Source organism: Ambystoma mexicanum, chromosome 11 (assembly GCF_040938575.1).
Source record: "Ambystoma mexicanum isolate Mex_15411 chromosome 11, UKY_AmexF1_1, whole genome shotgun sequence".
NCBI classification, from domain to species: domain Eukaryota; kingdom Metazoa; phylum Chordata; class Amphibia; order Caudata; family Ambystomatidae; genus Ambystoma; species Ambystoma mexicanum.
Genome location: NC_090934.1, coordinates 1222628294 through 1222653167, shown reverse-complemented (window position 1 = coordinate 1222653167; position 24874 = coordinate 1222628294). Strand labels below are relative to the sequence as shown.

General features: G+C 45.0%; 1 protein-coding gene across 1 annotated transcript in view; it reads right to left on the bottom strand.

The window, feature by feature from the left end:
- CYP11A1 (cytochrome P450 family 11 subfamily A member 1) overlaps positions 1–24874 on the bottom strand; it is a 212364-nt gene that overhangs the window by 8835 nt on the left and 178655 nt on the right. The window contains exons 3-7 of the mRNA XM_069624588.1: positions 23736–23935; positions 19589–19792; positions 14715–14875; positions 11891–12057; positions 10922–11000 (exon numbers count right to left, since the gene is read on the bottom strand). Coding sequence (XP_069480689.1) covers positions 10922–11000; positions 11891–12057; positions 14715–14875; positions 19589–19792; positions 23736–23935 — 811 coding nt within the window. The remainder of the gene's footprint in view (positions 1–10921; positions 11001–11890; positions 12058–14714; positions 14876–19588; positions 19793–23735; positions 23936–24874) is intronic.

The following is a 24874-nucleotide window of genomic DNA, read 5'->3' as shown; positions in this document are numbered from 1 at the left end:
CCGGGGCTCCTCCGAAACGGTGCGGGTGCACTCTGAGCACTAGCGGAGGAGAGTCACTGGAGGAAGTTCCTCCACAGGTTCCAAGAGGAGAAACGAGGCGACGATGCTTCCTAGGACTGCCTCCCCATCCTCCAAACATAGGCACTTGACCAAAATCGAGAAGAAGAAGACAAGGACAGATGACTCAAACAGAGACGCTAGTGTCAGGTCAGTGCAGGCGGCTGTTAAAGAATCGCAGATGCTGGTTGCCTTAGGGGAACTTGTATACTTCTTGTGGGAGGTGCAAGTCATGTTTGATAAAATGCAACAGCAGCTGTTCAGATCTATCTCCACTCCCACCATGCCCGTTACCCAGTGTAAATCTGCAGATAGGGCTCCATGTGACTCAACAGTGCTGACGGCGCAAGACATATGTGAAATGTTGGATGAACTGAACACTATCAATGTTGAACCTGTTGGCAAGGACTTCTCCAACGACTCAATGGATTCAAGAGCAGGGTTGCTAATGTCCAGCATGACGTCGACACTAGCACCACGTATGAAGCCAGAGGTTAGCTGGCAGCTGGTCGGCTTCAGAGTGCAGGAATCGCATAGGAAAGTTGATGCTCTCCTTGACAGGGGGGATGATTTGATATTGGTGATTCAGTGGAACTCTTCTCCGGAGCAAGAGGGTCTATGAGCAACTGTCAAGTGAAGCGGTGACAGCCTAAAAGACCTTCAGAATGTCAGTGACATGGACACGTCCCCTAAGGTAGGCCTCAACGCAAGAGTGTTAGAGTCCTCCTATGCAGAATTCAAGTCACACATGGCCTTTATGTGGAGGACTGTTAATGCTCTGGATATCCAGGTGCTGGACTCGGCAGACCATGGGGAAGAAGACAAGCTCACTGAATTGGTGAGCAAGGGGCCAAAGAAGGACTATTCTTTCCTTCCTTTTGGGGAATATCTTTAAGATCCTGTCACTGGCATTTGGGAGGAATAGGTATATACTTTCTTTTAGAAGGTGAATTTCTATGGTTTTTGTAACTATAGGTTTATCATAGCTATAGTAAACAATTTTTCACTACTTTTTGAGTTTGAATGATACACTCTAATACACCCACAGTGTGCTCACTGGGCATGGCGGATACAGTGCCTCATCCACAGCACACACACCCAAAGAGCCCACTGGGTATGGCCTGAAACCATTCTCATTGAGCACTGTCCCCAAGTTATGCACTTTGCCCATTCGCAAAGCACCACAAACACTCCCAAAGAACCACTGGACATGGCCAATGATCCAACATTGGGTTTTAAAGTGGCCCAAGGTACTGAATGGGCATGGCTTGTGGCCATTCCTAGTGAACACTGTGCTAGGCTTCACAAACAGACCCTCACAGCCTATTTGGCCCCGGCATTGCCTATGCCCACGCACCTCAATGAGAAAGAGAGTGAATATGGCCAATGATATGAGCATCTCAGAGTGACCAGCAGTGCTCACTTAACATGGTCATGCCCCAGACACCTCTAATAGTCCCAAAGTGCCCAGTAGACACTGTGCTAGGGGCATGGCCTGGACCCTAAAGGGACCCAAAGTTGCACCTGAGGATGTCTTGTGGCAATGCTCAATAGGCAATCAGCTTGGGGTATTGTCTTCAACTATGCCAGAGTTCCCATTAGGCATGGCCTGCAAAAGTTATTATCAGAGACAGTGCCCAGGGCACAGTGAAAAATACCACAGTGACAACTAGGCATAACCTGCTCCTGTTCCGTGTTAACTCTGTGCATGGTGGCTTTTGACTATGCCTTCGGTGCAGCCAGCACACCGATAGTGCTCACCAAGCAGGGCTGCAGGCCATGCTTATAGATCGGGACCTGGGGCACTGGACACAGCAAACATACTCACAGGACCCACTGGGCAGTTTTGGAACCATTTCAACTTCTTCCATAGGAAGTGCCATTTGTGCCTGATTTGACATGATCTGTAAAAGGGACAGTTGAGTCCTTAAAAACAAATTGTATTGATAAAGTTTGCCTTAGCTAATTTGATGGTAATCCTATAGCTCTCCAGCTGAAGACTCTGGCCTCTTTACAAGTCTGGTGGTATCCCGCCGGTAAATCGGGTGGGATACCACCAAACGGTAATACTGTTACTGGCGCCTGATCTGCCGGAATCACCGGCAGATTACAGATGCCAGTATGGGCATCTGAATCCCCATTCCGTGGAGTCCCTTAAGACTCCATAGGACTCCAAAGGGGGATTGCCGATATAACCGGCACCGGTAATACTAGCTGTTTTTGTCTAGTGCGGTGCCTGAGTTACCTCCAGCTCTTGGCTGGAGATAAATCAGGTCACCGCAACGGCAAGTTTGAAGTTTGGCAGTGCAGGAAAAGTGGTGGTAATGCAATTACCGCCACTTTTTTCCCACACCGCCAATCTTGTAAGGATTAAGAATTATACATTTCTTATTTTTTGTCCGTCATACACCAGGCATTGGATAATGTTTGTTTAATCATGAATAGCTATCAAAAGAATACAGGAAGAATTGTAAGTTCCTGTATGCCTTATTTTAATACACTGAACGTACAAGATGTGGTTATGTCTTTTATGAATTACTTATACTTTGCTTGATATAAACATAGGAATTATATGAATTGGATGTCTTAACCGAGTATGAATTTCAATGGATGTTTCATGATATGTGATTGTCTGGAAAATATTCTGTTTTAAACTGTTTTATTGTTATTTTCTGATGTGTTTTAGTGCTTTGACGGCTATGTATTATTGTCAGAATTAAGCTTTTATGGGCATTGTCCCATGCGGGGTTAGAGAGCTTATTTCAGGTTCGGTTAGGTTGTGGGTGACACAGATATCCGGACCTTTGATGAGGGATCAGTTCCAGAACCTCGAAGAAGAACCCAAGGAATATTGGAAAATGTGGGAGCTGAGTAAGAAGCTGAAACTCTTAATTGAAAGCATCATTACCCAGAGGGACATATGGGAGAGCAACCTCGAAATCTGGTTTGGCAGTGAGGTTTGGAATTGATGGGGGAGCGTTGGTCATAGGCGAGAATTATGAGAGTATTGTGAAGGTCCTTCTCCTTAACTATGGTTTGGAAAGGTGTAAGATCCTCATTGGCAAACATATTTGTGAAAACTTCATCCCGAAGGAGGCAGAAGAAACACTGAAGCTGAATGAGACAAAACGGGCAGTAGCTGAGTTCTTGTCATTTTATATTTCCCTCGGTTGGAGAGGAATGAGGATCTAGAGTTCCCCATATTGCTGGCAGGAGAATGATGCTGCAGGTAAATCCTCAACTTTTCCTCCACAAATCAGCGAAATTACCACTAGAGCCAATAGGACTTCATCAATGGGGACTAATACCGCCCTACCACCACTTGTAATCCTGCGGTAAATCCACATGACCATGTGGCGGTAACGGTATCTGATTTTGGCTGTAATTTGCAAAATAACCACCAAATTACTGCCAAACTTGGAATGAGGTCCATGGTCTTCTTGCAGAAGTTGTCTTGTCCGCTGTGTGCAGGTATCCAGGCATTCAGGCCTTTTGAGCCAATTCCCAAGTCTTTTAAGTTCATTGAAGGGTGCTTCACGGCCCTCGTCTCTAGCATTGCAGGCTCACAGTGTTTTAAATGATGTAGATATATGTGGTCTACTCCTCAAATACTGTTGCTTCCAGGTCTTGTGGGAAGATTAATTGTTAGTCATGGCCAGCAGGGAGAGCTAAAGAGTGGTCTCTGGAGTAGGTTGAGCAGGCCTTTTGCTTCTCCTCATTCATCACTCTGAACTGTTCATAACATCCCTGACCCGGTCCCATTCCTTCACCCATCCTCTGGTTACTGCGAAGGGCTGACCTGGCCCACTAAAACCTGAATATTCTGGCTGACTTGGCTCTTGCCTTCTTCTCTCTCTTCTCCCCTTCTTGATCTCCTCTGTTTTCACCCCACCTCTTCCTTGCCACACTCCTCTCCTGTGGTGGCTGCTTCTATGTCATTCCTGAGCCCCGATGTCCATAGCTCTTTCTCACCCTGGGATTGTACCTCCTCCTTCTCTTGAAGCCATGTCTCTAAACTTCCCACTTTCTATGCTCTTAATTCTTCTTGTGGTGTTCCACGTTCTTCAACTCTTTTGTTCTTCCAAGTATTTCCCTCAACGTCTATCTCACTGTTTCCTCCACCTTTCTACTCCTAGTTTAACCTACTGCCCATGAGTTCACTATCACAAGCTCCCTCGGTCTAGAGCTAGTTGTTGTTGCCTTCTTCAAAACTTATGCCACTCTTCCACTCTCTCCTTCTGATATTGCCAGCTCCTACACGTCTTTGCCACTGCCTTGTTTTACAACCATCTCCTCCAACGTTTTGTTAGCGTCTTCTGACGTTACTGTCCTCCTTGAAACCGCTGACCCCTCCTGGTCAATTTCCTCTCCTGATTTTACCACCGCCTTTATTACGAGTATCTTCTAATAAATCTATCCTCCTAAAGTGACTACATGTGTTACAATCCCTTCCCTGTTCTTGTTTATCTCCCCCCTGAGGGAACCACCTCCTTTACAATTCCCACCTTATTTTACTCTCGACTGCCACCACTTTTCCAGCTACCTCTACTCTATGCTTTTTTCAGTGCTCTCTAGTCTCTAGCTTCTCCAAAACTGAGACACTTGCTCCTGCCACCCACATTGAATATGTTTATATAGAGTAGCACCATCTTTAATTGGGAAGACTGTCCTTTCAGTATCTGCACATGTGTGGTGGGCCCCGGGCTGAGCTGTAATTGGGCCATGAGCCTATCGTCAGGTGTCCTGACCGGGTCGGCCTGTGGATATAAGAAGGCCAGCTGCCATCTTAGATTCAAGAAATGGCGTGGATACCCCGCTATTCTCTGACATGTCCCCTGTCAACCTCCTCAGGGTTGCCTGGTGAAAACTGCGCTCCCTCAACTCACCTGCGTATGACTCAGAAATCAGAGAGTCCTTTGGTGAGCGGTCTGCTTCAGAAAAACTCCCTCCTGCATGAGGAAAGAGCAATACTGAAACTGAGGTGGTCCAAGTGCGTGCCAGAAAACAGTGACTGCCTGGCATGGAGTATAATTTTATGAATCGTGTTCCCCTTTTGTGATTTTGTAGCCACAGAACATCTTCAGGCTGGAGCTGTGTGTTTAATAGTTTTCCTCAATACCTGTACCGCGCAAGGAGATGTATTAAAACACTCGCTGGTAACCTACGGGAAATGAATCCCCTTCCTCTTAAAGAAGAAGGTATCGGTCCTTTTCTTGGGGATTTTGGTCGGGTTATTGCTTGGAATGACTCCCAGAGACCGACAATTCTACACAGAGTACAAGGATGTAGGGCTTTCTGTGTTAAACTCTCCTAGTGAATTGCTGTATCGGAGAAGGTCCAGATTGCCAGTACTGGTCTTGCTTGAAGCAATGAGATTGGCTCGTGCTAAGCTGCCAGGACCACAGGAAAGTGATCCAGAGGTACTCTCCAGTTTACCACGGGACCTATCATCTACTGGTTCAGAGGCCCCTGGCCCCCGATTCACTATCTCCGCAAGCTGCAAAGCTAGGTAGAGGACTTTGTAACATATAACATAGACCCAGCAAACGTTGACTAAAAGTGAAAAATAAAACAGAGGTGGGTCTTTTTAGGGATTTTAAAATATCTCTGCACTACAACAACATTCGGAACAGATTCAACTGCTGCAGCCATTTGAGACTCTATAATATGGGTATGCAGCCTACTGCTCGCCAGATGTGCTGGCATACAACTCCCAGCAGCCCTAGTCCGTGTAGTGAATGGTGAGGGATAATGGTATTCATGGGCCAAAACATCTGTAGGGCCTCAGGTTGCCTACCCCTACCCTGTAGTTCAATATTCCCCTGTCTGTCCTGAGTGGGCCTTCCTTCTTAAATAATCTGTAAGCACAGGGATGTGTTGCACTTTTTGGGGGTGGGTGAGGGTGAATGGGGAGGTAGAAAAGAGATAAAATGTGAGGATGAAACGGAGGATGTTTTTGACAGGATAGGGAGAGAAAAAGGAATGTGCAAATGCAATGGTTTGTAAAGAGAGGGGACAATGAAAGACCGTGACAAGGATTCCTCTCTTTCTCTGCCATTCAGGATCAATACCTCAGTCTACCCTCCTTCTTTTATGTTATGTTACTTGGCATTTATATAGCGCCTTATGTATCATTGGTATGATCTCAAGGCGCTGTTAGGTTGAACGCCCTCGGGAACCGTAGTTCAAGTCAGTAAAGAGAGAGAGAGTCCGGATCTGTGTGCAGCCGGTGTGGCAGTTGCATGATAGCTGCTTCTTACGTGTGGTGGTTTGGAGGTCAGGTATATGGGTTCATTCTGGAGGGTTGACGCCCAGACTGATATCTGGCTGCGTTAGGCCTGACGAGACGCTTAGGCTAGCGGTGTGTGCTCAGCTAGCTGTGTTTAATTAGGATAATGAGGCGGGTGTTAGTATGAGAACAGCTATACCGAATGTGTCATAGTATCACTGTGTTCTAGGTGAGTGGTGGTGTATAGGAGAGACTAAGATTGGTAGTGTGATATGGTGGGGTTATAAGTAAGACACTTGAGATCGAGCACTCCATCTGTACCATCTATTCTATCCTTTTGTTACAAATAAACTCTGTGACAAAGTCACCTGCCTTTCTCTGGCTTACTCTGGGGCTCTCTAATGAGGTGACCAACAGGGTCGGGCTCCTGAGCTAATTAATGATGGACTTGCGGGAGGTATGGGGCGGACCATTTGGTCACCGTAACTTATTACCTGCCATCGGCAGGAGATAGTCACATACAGCAAATAAACAATACTGCCCCTTTAAATAGACCTGGTCTTCAGATAAGAGATTGTGCTACCAAAACCAGAGATGCTTGTGGCTCTCTAATCTGGGACTGGTATGCCCTGAAGTGGGTCCCGAGCCTGCTGGTCCTGGAGACCCAAGCAACACCTCACTGATGATGCCCAATTAGGCCAAAACATGTCTGGGGTTGCTTGTGGTCTCATGCAAAAGGGATATGACCTAGTAGTTTGGGATGGACTGCCCCTCTTGGTGTGGGACCAAGCCTCGTTTGCATATGGCCTGCCCCTTCTGTAATACCTCAGCAGGCTCAAAAACAATGATCTGGAGGGTTGCCAAGATCTGTGCCCATGGCTATGATTGATTCAAAATCTTCCAGAATTCACCTTTTCGTTTTGCTAAAATCCCCCCAAGTGGGACAGGTTTGCCCAGACGTGGGTTGCGAGCCTGCCCTGCCTAGAGACCCAAGCTGCACTTCACTGATGATGCCCAATGTGGCCAATACATGTCTGTGGGTTATTGTGGTTTCGTGCAGAAGGGATGGTTGGGCTAGACAGCCCCTTTTGGAGTGGGACCAGGCCTAATTTGCATATTGACTGTTTCCTTCTGTAGTATCTTGGAAGGCTGAAAAACGATTGTCTGGAGGGTTGCTCAGAGCTGTGCCTGTGGTTATGATTGATTCAAAATCTTTCAGCCATCCCCTTTTAATTTCTGTAATGTGGGCACCACGGGTAAACAACCACTTGCCCAACACTTACACCATCACAGCAGAGGATAGGAACATGATGTTGCTTGTTGAGTTTGTGCAGTGAATAGGAGCAAATGTGGTTCTGCTAAGGCAGCCCGGCGAATGGGTACATGCATATTGAAACAAAATTTGCCAATACAAAATGGTGCACCAGGCTTCTGGAGCCTCAGTACATGCTGGGTTTAGGGGGCCCTTACAACCAAGCCCCTCACGCCTCAGACAAAGTGACCAATAATGAAGGACCAATCACAAATCCCCATAGTATAAAAGACCCAGCCATGTAAATAAAGGTGTGTGGGTTTGGAGTTAAAGGTTGCAGCATGAGTTTGTAGTGAGTTGCAGTGCAGAGAGGAGTTTGAAAAGAGAGCATGGAGTGCAAGCAGTGAGAGGGGGAGAATGGCCATCAGAAGAAGAAGGAGGTTAAGGAACATCAGTGAGATGTTAGAGTTGAGCATCAGTGGGAGTGATGAACTGACATCTGGAGGAGGTTGAAGGTAGTCATCTGGAAAAGCTTGGATTGGTACATCACTAGAAGAAGATTAAGGAAAAGGAGATTAAAGTTGGAGTGTAGCCCCAAGAGGAGATGAAAAGGAAAAATCAGAAGTAAATTGGAATTGAGGATCATGAGAGGGTTGGAGTAGAACATCAGGAGAATGTACAGCAGGCTGGCAAGCTGGTAACTAGCAAGAGCAGCAAGGCTTGAGAGGGCACATCTGCCCAAAGGCAGAGAGTTTGGGTGAGACCCCAATCAACAGAGGTGGAACTAACAGTGGGGGGAGGATCAAGCGCATGACATTGAGGAGAAGCACATGAAGAGCAGTTGTAGGAAGGCTTCAAAGAGACAGACACTACGGCAGTCATTACAACACCGGCGCTAAACCATGGCGCTATTAGCACCACGGTTGGTGCCGGTGTTGTAACGAGTCTGCCATGGTGAAATGGGGAAATACCGCCCCATTCTAAGGTTGGCGGGGCAGTATTTCCCCATTTCACCATGGCCCTTCCCCATTCACATTTTTGCCCCATAGGGCTCAATGGGAATGGGGAAGGCGGCAATTACGGTACCGCAAATTGCGGTACCGTAATTGCCTGCGAGGTCCCTTTGCGGGTCCCTACTTTAACAGCTGGTCCAGACCAGCCGTTCAGGTCGGGTCCCGCAAAGGGACCTTGTAGTAAGGCGCTAAGTGGTTAATGGCGCCGCAGCCTTTTATGGTGCCGTTAACTACTTAGCGCCTGGGTCGTAATGAGGCCTTACATGTTGGAGGTCTTAGAACCCTTAAGAGCGTATTAATCAACTGAGAGGAGCAAATCTGGTTGGCCTTCCTTGGGAATAGGAGACACACTCCATGAGTCCTTGTGAGTGCTAGAGGGGGTTCAACACCGCCTGAGCTACCTACGCCTACATATGAGGTGGTCCTATCCCACCGAAGGAGCTTCATTGGTGGGGAAGGGAGAAGAGACAACTGGCATCAAAAGTGTGACTGACCAAGGAGAGGAATCCTCATTAAACTAGGAACCTTGAAGACAAGGATTTGTGTTCTTCAGCAGTTTGTTTTGAGGAAAGAGACACTTGGGTAATTTTTTGGGACTTCATTTACTAGATTGCATCGGATTTGGGACAGAAAAGTTATGCTAACAATCCCAAGGAGAACATTTGTTTTTTGTGATCATTCAACATTTTCCAGAGGAATCATTGACGAACACAACTACAACATTAACTGCCCCAGGGGTGAAGGCATAGGGTGGAAGAAAGACACCAGACCTCACAATCATAAAAGTAGGGGGCTACAGTGGTGTTTCTTTAAGCGCTATTGCCTAATTCGTCAGTCATTTGTCTGCAGAACATTAGCAATAGGAAGAATGAATAGAGTGGAAAAAAGGAAAGCGTATCTTGGTCTCGTCCATTGACCAATGTTCCAGCCTGCCAGTATGATCAGCTTGGTAGCAGAACATCTCAGGATCAGAAGAGTCCATCCATACGCAAGTCTGCAATTTTGAAATTAGAAAGGACCAAATAACAGGTTGTAGTCCCAATGGGACAGCTCAGTTGGTTTAATGCACTATTTGTGTGGTTTGTGTGACCTTCAGAGCCACAGGTTTGAATCATGTTACCCCAACCGATCAAACATTTTAGGTAAATAAAATCAGTGTCAGGGTATATTGCCAACTAATTATACAATGCAAACAATATTGCATGCCGCCCTTTAGATAGAAATGGTGTGGAAAATCATATGAATTGTATATTATCACAGTCTCTGGTATCACTGTTAGCCACCCTTCATTATGCCCTGCAAGGCTTAAGCACCATATGCTAATGGTATGTTGTAAATAAGCTTTTGTACTGTGCCAAAACACGCCATAGTGGTCTTACAAGGCAAAGGTGTGCCTAGATTGTGGCATACTGCACCTCTGCCAGTGGTAACCAGGCCATGGTCTCTGGGGGAACGAAATAAGGCAAAGAGGTGTGCGGATAGGTGCAGTAGGAGGGGGAGAGAAACAGACAAAAAATTGGAAGGTTGCAAGGGGCTTGATGGGGATATCATATCTGATTGTGATAATTGAGCAAAGTGCTGATTGTTAAACGTTAGAATACTTCCTGGCTGTAAGAATTGTCAATTAAGATATTTTCTAGTGCTTTGTTGCATGGTATTAGAATTAGTCTGCGCCTGGTTGTGTGAGGGACTCAAGATGTGTTCAAGCGTGCCCTTTAAGTGTGAAGGCTTCTCACCAGATCACATTTTAAATTTCCCCCCAATCCTGATCAATAAGGGGAGAGATACTATGTGAGCACTGAGCATACTGGCGTAAGCGCCAGAACCGACAGTTGACAACCTACAAGTGACTGCAGGGAATACACACAGGAAAGAGGGGAGGCCAAGGTGGGAAAAGCCAGATCCTCCCGGTGACACACCTGCTTGGCCCCCTGGTTGCAGAGGTGACCATATGATCCCTGTTTGGAAAAGCCAGATCCTCCCCGTGACACACCTGCTTGGCCCCCTGGTTGCACAGGTGACCATATGATCCCTGTTTAGTGCTGAGGGACCAATACAGAGGTAACCTGGAGTAGGGTGTTAGCACATGGCCAGGTGTACTCATCCAGGTGAGAGAAGTAGACCCCTAAACTCCCTCTCCTCAATGCCCCTAAAGACCTAGCGGATCATAAAAGGGTATATATGTAGAATTGGTCTTGTATGCTCCGTTTGCCAAAAGAAACCCGAAGAACTGCAAATAAATTCCAAAACAAAGTAATGCAATACGTTATGTCATTGATGTTGTATCTGTGCTAATTCATTGCCATGGTCGTCTTAGTGTGCAGTGTGGTTCAGTGCTGCAGAACAACAGAAGGGGGCTCAGTCCCTTACCCCAGATGGGATGAGGTAGTTCTGGATCACAGTTTCCTGTCGGATATACCTCTGTAGGCTCACAGCGACGGGATGTAGCCTGCGGAAAAGGAGAAGCATGTGAGCTGCTTTGAGATACAGTTGTGAAGTCAGCACTGGGTTTACCAATGGAATTCTTTACTTGCTAGGCACTAACATTAGAGGCTAAAACTGGTGCTCACAATACTACTGGTTACAGTTCTGTCCCCTGGTTGGTGCTGGAGGTTGTCAATAACTAGTGTGAACTAAATGATCATTCTCAGTAAAGCATTAAGTTAACTGATGTCCAGAGAACTAACAGACACAATCATGTGGAGTTTACAAAGGGAATAATGAGATACATTTCTCCCTGTGAGGAAATCCATCCAGAGACTGAGTGGAACGGAATGGAATGGAATGGTGGCTCAGCACCTCTATACAGGACGGTACACAGGACGGGACGTCTATAGGTCAAGTGCTCACAGAGCTATAAGTTCATGAGTTCTGCTGAGACATTGAATTCCTCTCTCTGTCTCTTTCTCTCTCTCTCTCCCTCTCTCTCTCTCTCTCTCTCAGTATTCCTTTCAGAGAGGAAGAGGGGGAGAGCAAGGAATGAACATAAATTGACTCTGAGGCCAGAGGGAGACCAGTCACTCAGTGGCCATGGAGAGAAAACAAATTCTCTCACATCTGGGGGCATGCCTTCCAGAGAGAGTTCTGTAATTCTATGGCCACAGAGAACCACCCCTTCCTTCTACTAGACATGATCCCTTTATATCAGCTTGCTTTGGCTGTGTGTAGACACCCATGTTGCCTGCCTCTTCTTCTTGGAGGAGAGTGGGAATGGATGGATTTCCTGTTATCCTCCTATGGCACCTGTCACGCTACGTTCACACTGTCGCCGCTGTTCGTGCAGATTGCTGTGTTTGAGCCCCAGACATTACATGGAATTGAATGTTGGTGGTCCTGTACCTGAGGGTTTCCTTAATGGCAGCTCTCACCAATGGCACACTCTTCAGCACCTTGGACAGGTCACCCTGGGCAGCCGCCTTAGCAGCAAGCACCTCTGCCCGCAGTTTGTCTTGCACCATGGGGTACCGAGCTAGCTCGTACATCGTCCACTGCAAGGTCATAGAAGTCTGTGAACAAAAACAAACCAAAGAATTTCAGACCAAGAAAACAAACACAAATGTGACACATGGAAAGAGATGAGGATGACCAATGACAATTGCAAGCAAGATCTTTGTGGTTTCATGTGAGGTAATTTGATGTGAACTTTAAAGGTCAGACATATTCGTTTGCACAGAATGTGAGAATTTTCATAAATAAGGCTGTCACCTCATTGGCACCGACCTGACACCAGTAAGGCCCCAGATGTATAAATAATCACAAGGAAACAAGACTATTGCAGCATTCACCATCTGAGATAACTAAATACTAATCAGGCAATTGCAACTAGTCATGAACAAAGCAGTCAGTATCATTTTTGGTTTAAACCACTGGAACTATATCTCCCCAGCTCTGAAATCCTTTGGTGGCTCCCAATCAAAAAGAAAGAGAATTATTCCCAAGACACTTGCCTGTCATTACACACAAAGGCTATTGGAAAGTTGGATCCAACCACCAGATAGACCACCTACATCAGTACCAAGCATAGAGACTTCTGCACCTCAGAGAATCCAAAGACCCTTTCCCAACCAAGTGGAAATTGGAAGGAAACGGCTGACCATCCCAGGGCCCATTCTGTGATAAACCCCGTAAACGGATCTGATGCAAAAACAAGATTATTGAAGGTTCAAGTGAACATATGAAACAGAACTCATGACGCGAGCCTTCATGTGAGGAGCCAGACTTAAGAGTTTGGCTTTTTGTAGTCCAACTAGTGCTATGGGCGACTCCTTATTTACCCTTTTACATTGAGCAACTCCAAAATCAAGTTTTCCTTATTTTAATTGCCTCAAAATTGTCGCAAAATTTAGTGAATACATATATTTTGTGTGCAACCTGGAACAGCCCGGATTTGAAAAAGGCTTTTTTAAGCCGAAACACGTGTCTCGCTAGGGCTTGTAATACAATTACAATGAACCAAGTTGGATCAAACTAAAAACAAAAAATGTGTTCTATAATAAAACCTAATCAACTGTGAAAGACTTGGCGCAGAATCACGGAGTCATTCTTATTTTTCATGTGAGGAGCATTTGCGTCTTCTTCCCTAAAAACAATTTATAATAATGCCACCTTTACCAAGCACTTATATTTTGTCAGTGTATACAATGGGTGCCCATGTCTCCTGGAAAGCAGTTATTTCACCATCTTGAAAGGCCTATTTGCATCCGTCCTCTCTCGGTGCTCCACGATCCCCCGTTTCCCTTCCAGCTGGATGCAACATGTGACGCCTCTAGTACCTTAAAAATCAGAATATAATACAAGTCCTGTAAAAAATAAAATAAATAAGGGCAGGAAGTTGGATGGGATAGAGGTTGATGCAACAGGGAAGCCTGTTATATTCCATGTTTCTGGGCTTTTGTGGGTGGCACTGAGAACACATCTGGAACCTCTGGTAATGGCTCTGGGTGGTCAGGAGTTCAAGCATGGCCTAGAAGTTGACTATGTAATCCTAGCAGAGACTCCACAGCAAGTCTCGGGAGGATAGCTCAGGGGCAGCGTGCTCATCTTGGAAGCAAGACAGCATGGAGCAACACAGGTTCGCTCCCCAGGTCCGAACTTAGAAACCTCTAGGTATTAAGCACATTATAAATAACCAATTACAAATCACAATTACAAGTCCTCGGAGGGCTAGTTTCATGTGCTCGGTACGGAACGAATGTCGTTGCCTTAAATGTAATGCTTTATTGCATGCGGGGAATTAATAAATGTATTGAATGAAAAATATAACCTGGGTACAATGCCAAATTAATGATAAGGAAAAATAGAGAAAAAACATTAAAACAATAGGCATTTCAATGGTGTGCATTTGATTGGTATTACATTTGTAATACTGCAACAACCTCTGGTAACAGGGTAGAGTTGGGGGTACAGGTTTTTAGAAAATTGTTATTTTTAAAGTAGGTCTCCAGGTTTTAGAATCTTTGTAAGGGAGATGTGTAACATGGAGAGGAAGAATGAGCAGTGGATAAGAGCTAAGGTCCACAAGGTGGATCTGCCCCTGTTTACTGTTTTATTTCATCTAAAATAATAATAATCATTGCTCTGTTATAACGCGCTTAATACCGGAGACCGGTTTCTTGCTTCCAAGATAAACTCATTGCCCCTGAGCTATCCTCCCGGTTTTGTTTATGTCTATGACTCATATGGCAGGCATGCATGTGGAATTGATCTACAACAATAATGACTCTGCAAACTTAGATGTGTATATGTCCTTTTGATCATTACATTTTCAAAATGCACGCTTTGTTTAGCTGCCAGGAATTGTTCTTTTCAATGCATTACATATTTGTTTTAAATTTTCTTTTATTTAAACAGCTGTATTTCATGTTATTTCCTCTTACTGTGAATCTTGCAGACTACTGCAAAGTGATTCAATTAAGTGGTGCAAGCCACTGATCTTGCTCTCTAATAAATGTTAACTGATAGTCTTAGTTGAATGTTCGCAATGAAGCTTTGACTACCAGTTTTGGGAGGATAGCTCAGGGGCAACATGCTCGCCTTGGAAGCAAGATGACACGGAGCAACACAGGTTTGATCCCAGGGTCTGCACTTAGAATCCAGTGGGTAATAAGCGTGTTATAAATAACCTATCATATCATCACAGACCTTTTCTGTCCATCACTCTTACCGTATCCACTCCGCCTGCCATCAGCTCTGTCACGCTGGCTTTGATGTCATCAATGTGAAGCTTGTTCTGCAGTAGAAGGGTAGCGAGCACTCCGATGTATTCTTTTTTGTTTCCTTGGTTAAGTCTTAAGTCCCTGTAGATGTTCTGGATGCACTTGTCCGCTATGAAAAGAGAGTGATAGAGTGAAGACTTCATGACTGGAAAACTGGAGAATATCTGTGATGGATAAAAGATTTGAATGAATAAGCTTCCATGTTTGTAATTGAATATAAGCCTATGAGACAAGTAGCTTGAGAACGCAGCAGGACTCAAAGAAAGAGTACACAGATAATTGAGCCTGGATGAAGGATATACTTATAAGTTGAAGGGGATCTATTGGTAGCTCAAGTCAAATGGTAATAGAGGAGAGAGATTGTTGATTAACACAAAGACACATGTGCAGGCACCTTGATCAAGGGATCAAGGAACATCTTAGTGGAACTGAGATGAAAAAACAGAAAAGGTCCAGTTGATGGGGAACATGAAATAACTCCAACCACGAGAGACTTAGATGAGTTAAGCTTGAAGGCGACCCTGTAGGATTTCAGAATTAGGGAAAAACTTGGTTGAAGGTCACTCGCTGGAAGTCATGTGCTGGGGGAGTGTCCAATACTCAATTCGAGGTGAGTCTTGTGGGTGAGAAGACAACAGGTTTTATGGAGTGACTGAAGTCAGCGGGTAGCTGAGTGCACAGAGGGAAAAAGGAGCAAAACTCAAATCAAACCTGTGCACAGAAGAGCAGGGATGGCTCGGGAAGCATTACAACAAGTGCAACTTTGAATAACTCGAGCGAAAAAGCATCTTAGTGCCTGTCTGCAGAGTATACATTAGCACAGAAAAAAAGCATCAAACAGGGGGTCTCTTGTTGAAGACAAATTTGAAGGATCCTAACAATGAAAGGATTGCACCCAGAATTCAAATGAGCTCAAGTTGAGGAAGTACCCAGGGAACACATGTCTATTGTTCTCTCTGAGAATGTGGGATTTCTAACAACAAAATCAATTAAAGGTGTGACAGAAAGGAATCAATCAATAGCTCCCGTGCATTGATTCCAGTTGAAGGATCACACAACCAAAATCGAGGCCCAAGGTGGAACTCATAGGAACTCAATTCAAGAGGTCATTTCAGGCCAATTGGAAAATTATGTGGGTCTGAAAGGAACTGAACCCTAGGAGGGGCTCTTGAAAGAAGTCTCCTTGACTTACTTGAATTAACGGGAGTGCTACCACTCCCCAGAGTAGTTGTGTTGTATCGTCACAATAAACAGATTACTTGTTATCACACCAAATCAGTTGAGCTGTCATTATTTTAGCGTCCTGAGTACTGTTTAAATAGTTAGCATGTGCCATTCCAGACAGAATGCAAAGTGATGCTCAAGAAAGCAAAGGACCAGACAGAGCCTTTGTTTTGTATGCTGGAATTATAAACTTGTACCTTTTAAGGTAGAGTAACAGTTGTTAACAGCGCTTGTTTACGGAATGTTGATTCATAGTTAGAGCGCGTAGTGTAAGCTTCCTTCACTTGATAAACAGGAGTCCTGACCAATACTTGGCATAGAGTGGGACCAGAAAAGGAGGGGCAAGGGCAATGTCCATTCAGTGATTGGGCTCACTCCTGGGAATCTAAGCATGGAGGCAACATGCGTGTCATGGACCCCAGTGGACAGACAACTATTGTAGAGCATGAATGGGAAACGTTTCACTCCGGGATAACAGTTGCCAAGCGAGGCTTACCTTCAGCCCCCGCAGAAAGCCTTGCCAAAGATCCTCAGTCCTGACGGTAAGACCCCTACTTTTGCAGCAGTGAGGCAAAGCTCTTCTGCTGTACTGTCTGCACCCAAGCATGGCTTCACATTGTGCCTCCTTTCCAATTATATTTTAGCAATTCCTCTTATCATTTATCCCTTGACCTCTGATAACAGCCTGTCTGTCTCCCACCTTCCCTCCTTGTCTTCTCCTCCCACTCCCTCCCCAGCACTACCTTGAATAGTCTTTGACCACTTAAGATAGTTACTTGTTCTGTTGCTCTCCTTATCCCTTCTCTCCACTCCCCCACATCTCCCCTGCCCAATCCCCTCGTGTCATTCATGCACTGCAACAATTTGTCGTCAGGCATAGTAATGCTACTGCTAGTCTTGTCTCCTTTTTTGCCTTCCTCTCCTCTCCCTTATTGTTCTATGCACTTGTACTATCTAATATGATATGTTATTTTCACATTCTGATTTGTTTCAAGGGCCTGTAAGAATGTTACTATATTCTTCCATGTTTCCCTCCCGCCTTGAAGCGCTTTGAAACACATTGTTTATAGGCGCTATACAAATAAGCAATCAATCCTAAAAAAAAAATAATACACTGCTCCATCAATGCAGCGCATTGGAGCCAAAGCATCTTAATTGCATTTTAGAACCTGGAGTGCAGATGTGTCTATGTTGGGTGGATACTAGTAACCCATACATATTGGTGATGAAGGGTTTGCATGTTAAATATTTTATAAATAGTATGACTGCATATTTTAATGTGGGAGTCTTCAAATAGCCATCTGTCACATCCTGTTCTAGCAACCATCGGATCTCTTCTTGCTCTTCGATTTGCTTCCTGGCATAATGGCATCATTGTCTATGGGCCCCGTAACTCCCCATAATTTCTCGTTGGGGACCTGCTACGTTAACATTTTAGAGTAGACAGGACCCCCACCCCCGAATGTTCCTCATTTATGCTGCAGAGTGCAAAAGAGGAGTGGAAAAAGCCAGCGTACACGCTCGCACGCCATCCTTTCGCACTCCGCCGTGCAGATGAGGTAAACGCCGCCTGCCATGTACACATGGCAATCAGTGTTTATAATAGATTCCTATGGAGCCTGCCTACTTTTTGCCGGTGCGTGCCGGCGCAAATGCTGTAGCATGTGTATGACAGAGAGGAAAGCAGTGGAAGAAACGTAAGTTATGTTCCGACCCTCCGCTTTGCAAGGCTTTTGCGTCTTTCATTTACGTGACGCCCACATAGAACATGAAGGCCAGTGTGTTTTTCCCATTGCTCCATCATCTCCTTTGACAGAATCTTCATCTTCCCTGATCCCCCTTTGGCTTCTCTTCCCTCATAGGTCCAATAGGTTCCCCTGTCTTCTGTGTCCTCCTCACCATGTTTGCAGACCATCCTTTCGAACCCCCCCATGCTATGGATTTTCTTTTGTTCTTTCTACTGCATTGTAATGTTGTACTGACCACATTACTTGAGCTCATTCGTCGTGTCCTCCAAGACCCTCCTTCGCCCCCGGTATCTGAACTCCGGTACATCATTCGCCCAGTATTAGCCTTGGCTTTGTCATTTCTTGATCACCTTTGCCCGCATTCATGTCCTCCTAACCCCTTTGCTAAAGGCCTCAAGTCCCACAGTCCCCCCCCCCTGTATTCTCTGATTGCCTTTGTCCTGGGATCCCATTGCTATGTGTCTACTTTGTGCCCCTCGGATTTAAATGTCCTGCCTTCCTTAATTCTCTAGTAATGCTTCCAGTATGCCCCATTTGCTGCTGTGGTTCAATTGCCTCATCCCACCCCCATGTGCCACAGTGTTCTTTGAACCACCGCCCCACACTTCCTGCCTTTGTGCCACCATATGTGTTTTACTCTTGTTTGTCTGGTAGCATACCTTTGCTGACATTGTTTGTACTGACTTTCCATGATCCCTAATGTATAGCAACAGTGCCTCACCCTCAAAACAGTGGTTCTGTTTATCGAGAGGAAAAGACCCAAGACCTCAGCTACACAATGAACACGCTGCACCATTGCAGAGCCCTGTCTCTACCTCATTTCCTATTTTTGTGTTAATGAACCCCTATGCCCAAGCTGCCCAGTACTACCAGCACACTTTAATTACCTAAAGTGACCACCTATACTGACACTTTGTAGGACTCCTACACCACTTTGCAAATGCATACAACTGCAGATCATTAGCAACCAATACTCAAACAATTGTGGTGCTTGCACCCACCTCTGCATGCTTACATACTGTGATGTTCAACTATTGTGTCCCAACAGAGCTCTGACAAATGTATATGAACCCTCTCCCAAGCAAATACTTATTTTTCTAGTTGGGTGCCAAGAAGACTCAGCTTTATGAATGCACCCTTCATCTGCTTTTGCACCTCAACCCTTTCATTTGGCTGACACTGCTATTCCAGGAGTGCAGCTCTCCACACTGATCTGCAAATGCACACCGCGCAGCACCATCTACGACTCCTCTATTCCAGAACTGGACCCCACTTTCAACCCTCCCAGTGCACCTCAATTCTATCCTTCATCACCTTCTGCTATGGTAGTACACCACTCCATGGAGCTCTGTCAATGCACGTCAGTTCTGAGCTACAGGGAAGCTTGTTATGCAAGTATTGGGACTTCATTTAACTCTGAGAGAGTAGCCCAACCACGCATTAAAAGACTTCTTGCCATTGCAATCCTGAAAAACATAAATGCACCGCAATTCACACTTGGAGCGTTTCTTGCTGCTCCAGTCCTCACATCTCCATTTCAAATATAAAGCACCACCTGCTGTTCCCATTAAAAGAGCATGCAAAGTTCCTTTGATGTACCTCACCCATAACCATTTCTACTAGATCATGAAGATACCTGAATGGTTATGCCTACTGACCTCATGCCTGCCATTCTCCACGTCCAGCTATGTGCGACGCAGTGATCTCCCGCCCTTTGCTCCTGTCGATGGGCCACTCGTATAACAGTTCACGCGGAAGCCATTTGCTCACCTTGAGTGAAGATCACATCCCACGCCTGTATGGGATCTTTCCAGATTTTAGAGGTGAGTCTACGCAGCAGCTCTGCTCACCTTGAGTGAAGATCACATCCCACGCCTCTATGTGATCTTTCCAGATTTTAGAGTTGAGTCTACGCAGCAGCTCCGGTGGGATGTACAGCATGGGCGACGTTGTCTGGAACATGATCGTCACTGCGTCAATGAACCGCTGGACTTCTGGATCGATATAGTCCTGAAGGAGTCCAAGACGCTCCCCGTACAAGATATAGGAAACCGCTGTGGGATTTCAAAAATAGAAGAAGCACACATTGATTGTCCACTAACTTTCTGTTTTCCAACACCATGCCATCACTTATCACTCGACCCTGACCACATTTTAAAAATACGAAGGGAAATAATGTAATGTTCTCTTTGATAAATCTCTCTCTTTGATCCACTGTTCTAGACCCACCTCTCCACCTGCATACCCTCAAAGCCCCATGAGTAAGTCTGGTGGAACTCAATGAGAGTTGGTTCAATATATGGCTTATTTGGGAAGTTCAGCCGCAACCAGGCAAGTTACGAATAAGGCACTTCTACGTGTGATACCTTTGGTGCTCCTGAATGAATGGTTTAAACCTGGAAAGGTGTCATGTGCCTGTGACGAGCGACGTGTTAAGTCTTTATTAGATGTCTTCAGTCCTCGAATTTCCATTTTACCAGCTCATGATCTCTGGACTTATGTTTAAAACACTTTTCAGCTCAGAAAGGCTTGATTCATGAGCCCTGAAGAACTGTTTAAAACTTTTGTCTGATCTGTATTCTTTGTAACTTAACTAGAATTAAAAGTAATCCTGCACCACTGGGAAAATGCAGGGACAACATTGTATTAGGTCTTTTAATTTGTAATTTAGACTAACATGTAATCTTATACCACTGAATAAATAAATGAATGAAGGAAAATGCCTAAGCATGTTATCTTCTCCATTCCGGTGACCCTCGAACGCTGGTAACATGTTTACATGCTGTTCATTCCTAAGCGAGGGACGTGCTGTCTGCATCTCCTTCTTCATATAAATTGTCTCACGCACTAGACACCATTGCACCCGCAAAAGTACATAAAGCTAAGCAAGAAGCCCACCTTAATGCCTGGTTCACCCCCCAGCTTAAGGACCTTAGAAAGCAGAAACGAAAACTCCAAACCATCTGGCGCAATTCGCCCACCAACGACAACAAAGCCAAGCTAACCCAAGCTACAAAACATTACAAGTCAGAAATTATCAACACTAAAAAAAACGTATTCAATGACAGAATCACCAATGCCAAATCGAATACCAAGGAACTTTTTGCCATCCTCCGGGAAATGGAATCCCCTATCCAACCAACTGACACGATCCCAAAGGACAAGATATGGTGTACTAATATACAGAATGCCCTATCAAAAAAAATCTCCACCCTCCAACTTAAAATAATGAATAAAAAAGACACCCTCTCTCTTACTGATCAACAAGCGCCTCTAGTAACTGAACATACTACTATCCCCCCTTTTAGCTTCAAACCCATCTCCATCATAGACACTGAAAAGGCTATCCTCTCACTGAAGCCCTCTAACTGTAAGGGCGACAGTTGCCCAGCTCAAATAATAAAGGACGCTGCCAGAGACTTAGCCCCTTTCATCTCGAAGCTTATCAACTCATCCTTCAAATCCAACACAGTGCCAGCCAACTTAAAAGAATCCTGGGTCCTCCCCCTTCTCAAAAAACAAACCCTCGATCCATCCATCCCGACTAACTATAGGCCTATCACCACGGTACCCTTCCTACTAAAAATTATCGACAAAGTAGCCTATCTCCAAATTCAAGAGTACTTAGAAGCTAATCATCTACTAGGCTCGCGCCAATCGGGCTTTCGCCCTCTCCATGGCACGGAAACAGCCCTGATAGATCTTAAAACTAAAATGGAGGAATTTAAGGATAATGGGAAAACAGCGCTGCTACTTTTACTGGACTTGTCAGCAGCTTTTGATCTGGTGGACCATGCAGCCTTATGCAACCACCTCAAGCTGGCTGCCAACTTCACAGGAGATGCTATAGCATGGGTCCACTCCTTTCTAGCCAACCGGACCATGAGAGTGTTCTCCTCATCCACCTGTGCCGATCCCATCCAAATCACATGTGGAGTCCCACAGGGCTCCTGTGTCTCACCCACTATGTACAATATCTTCACCAAGCCATTGTTCGACAAGTTGGACAGACTGGGCGTCACCTACACTAATTACGCAGATGACACCCAGATCCTCATACCCCTTTTGGGCAACTACGAAGTGGACTTGGCTCTGGTGAATAAAATTTACATCCTCATTCAAGCATGGATGGCCACACATGGCCTCTGCCTGAACGACGATTAAACTGAAATCCTGCTCCTCGGCTCAGACCACAACTTATCCAAACTCACCCCGGACTATGCCTCATTTAACATTGGTAACAATACTATTAAGGTTATGCGCGAGGTCAAAACGCTGGGTTTTTACCTCGACTCAGCTCTCACCCTCAAAAAGCAAGTGAACTTCCTTGCCTCCTCAACCACCTATACGTGTAAACTCATCTGCGCCGCCAGACCCTTCCTGTCCAGTGCCAACTGCCTCACCTTGGCCAATGCCCTTGTCATGTCCAGACTGGACTATTGCAATGCCTTATACTCTGGTGCTAACAAGTCGGTCACTGACAAACTCCAGAGATTACAAAATAACGCTCTTAGAGCAGCTCTGAACATCCCACGCAGAGAACATATCTCCAAACACCGGACAGAAGCCATTTGGCTAAAGATAAAGGACAGAATCCTACTTAAAACTATTTCCCTCACCTCTAAATGCCTCAACAATCAAGCACCCCCCTACCTAGCGGAAAGAATCAATTGGAGACCCTCTCACCGACTGACGAGATCTGCCAACACCTTCCTACTGGAAGTCCCTAGATTCAAACTTACCACAGCGGGTGGTGCGAGCTTCCCAGTTAGAGCTGCACAATCATGGAACACACTCCCATCTGACCTTAGATGCCCTTTACCTTACACAAGTTTCAGATCCTACGCTCTCAAATGGCTACACAGCAACGACATGCAATGTTCCTCACCCTAGCGGAAACGGCACAACCTGTTAAAATGTTATTCTTATGCGCTTAACCCTTGTTATTCTATATGCATTGTATCACCTATTGTAAGTGACCACTGTTTTTCTGTAATTAGCCTGTGTCAGGCATTGTAACTAAGTTTCGAATCCTCTTGTACTGCTACGCCCAGATGCCCACGGGCTCGGAGCGCATTACCAAATAACTAAACAAACAAACAAACAAACCATTGCCAAATGTTCCAACCACATGATATCTAAGCTGTGGAGGTTCCATAGGAGGTATACACAGATGAATTGGACCTGTTTCCCAGGCATCAGGTAACACCTTCTTAGTCTGCCTTTCATACGCTTCCAATTTGCCAATGCGGTGAGTGCAAACCGCTTTCTATTGTTCAATGAGTCGCTGTAGAGTTGGGCCAAAGCTACCCGAGTGTCAGATTTGATCCTTTTACACATATGTTGCTCAATTTGACTTTACTAAGTGAAGATTTCTCCCTCCTGGTCCATCCCTCTTCGTGCCACTCACCAACATATCAATTATCTCTAAATATTGATATTTTCAAGAAAGTCTTTGGATAGCGACTGCTGCGTATCAGTAATTGGCTTAGGTGTGTTGATCCCTGTTGCAAGTTGAGCAGTCAACCCCTCTCCATTGTTGCATTATGTCTCCTATTCTATGTGAATCTGTCACCCTGAGGCCTGACAAGGACACATTACAGGTGTAATCATAACCATCAGTAATATCAAGGTACCTTTGATGAGGTGGTCATGGTTGTCTTAGAGAATGTATGGATCTACTGTACTGTTGGCATAACGGATAGTATCAGAGTAGGCGGCTGGTATTTGTGCTAATGTAATGAAGGTAGTTTGGGAAGTGTGTTTGCTGGCTCTATTGATAGAGGGTGGAATGGTTCTGGCGGGATAGCTGATACATGCATAGGTTGAATCAGGTTTGACTACAGAAAGGCGTTTGTGAATTATATCATACATGCTGTTGACCATCTGTGAACATAACATGTGACTATGGACTAACAGTGAGTCCAGTTGTTTTCCCAATATTCCGCTGTCATATATGACTTGTTACATACCAAATAAAGAAGAGCATAGGCTTACACTCTAGGGCGTATCGAAAGAGCTCATTGGACATATCAGCGGTCCATCTCCCACGCCCACTTCTCTCAATTTGGTGGTGGACTCGTTTCACAAAATCCTCGCCAACTTCAGTGAGGAGAGGCAGGAACTGTTCAATGACGTTAAGGGCAAGCACTTCTCTGTTGAGGACCAATCGGTTGGATCTCCAGTCTTCCCCACTCCTACCAATCATGAGGGAAAAGTGTTATGAGGACAACATCAAAAATCATCACTTTTTTTTAGGAAATAATGAGTAGTACTATTACATTTCACATTGAAAGACTGAGCCTAAAATACACTTTGGAGAAAAAGAACCATTGCAGAAACAAAGCCATGTTCGGCAATCTGCATTTGACACAAGGATCCATGAAGCTGAGTGGCGACTAACAGTAATCTAAGAATACAAAGCATACCATGCAGAAAAGGGCTCCACCTAGCAAATATTTTAGGTCATTTTGCTTGTCTACTTGTGGGAAAGTGCTGGTGGGTAGTGCTGCAATAGATTAGGTAGACGCTACATTTTAATTTATTTATTTTATTGCTCATTTATAAAGCGCTTAATACCAGCAAGTGGTTTCTAAGCGCAGGCTCGGGATTCAAACCTGTGTTTTTTGCCACATTGTCTTGCTTTCAAGACAAATGTGTTCACCCTGAGCTACCCTTCCTCCCCTTTACATTGCGTTGGATTAGGTTTTATTTTGGATGGGTTTAGGGATGTTGTCTTGCATTTATGATGATAATATCTGCTGACACATATGCACACCACTCCTGAATATAGAGCGTGGGGAGATGGCAGTCAGTACTTACCATTAATAGACTTTCTGGAGGTTGTGTATGTTTTCGAGTCTAGTCTTTAAATACCACACTTTCTTCTAATTAATGTTTCTTTTAACCACTTTAATAGGCCCATCTGCAAACTCTCAACACAACTCACCCCTGTCATTTAATCCCCCTCCAACCAAAATGCTCACATTCGACCAACTCACCACAACAGTCCTCTCATCTTACAGTACAGCACTTTAAAGTTCTCTAATGGAGTAACTGCATGGTTCCTTTAACTGCCCCAGTTTGATTGTGTATAATCTGTCAATTATATTGGCTGCTTCCATAGTAGTTCGTTT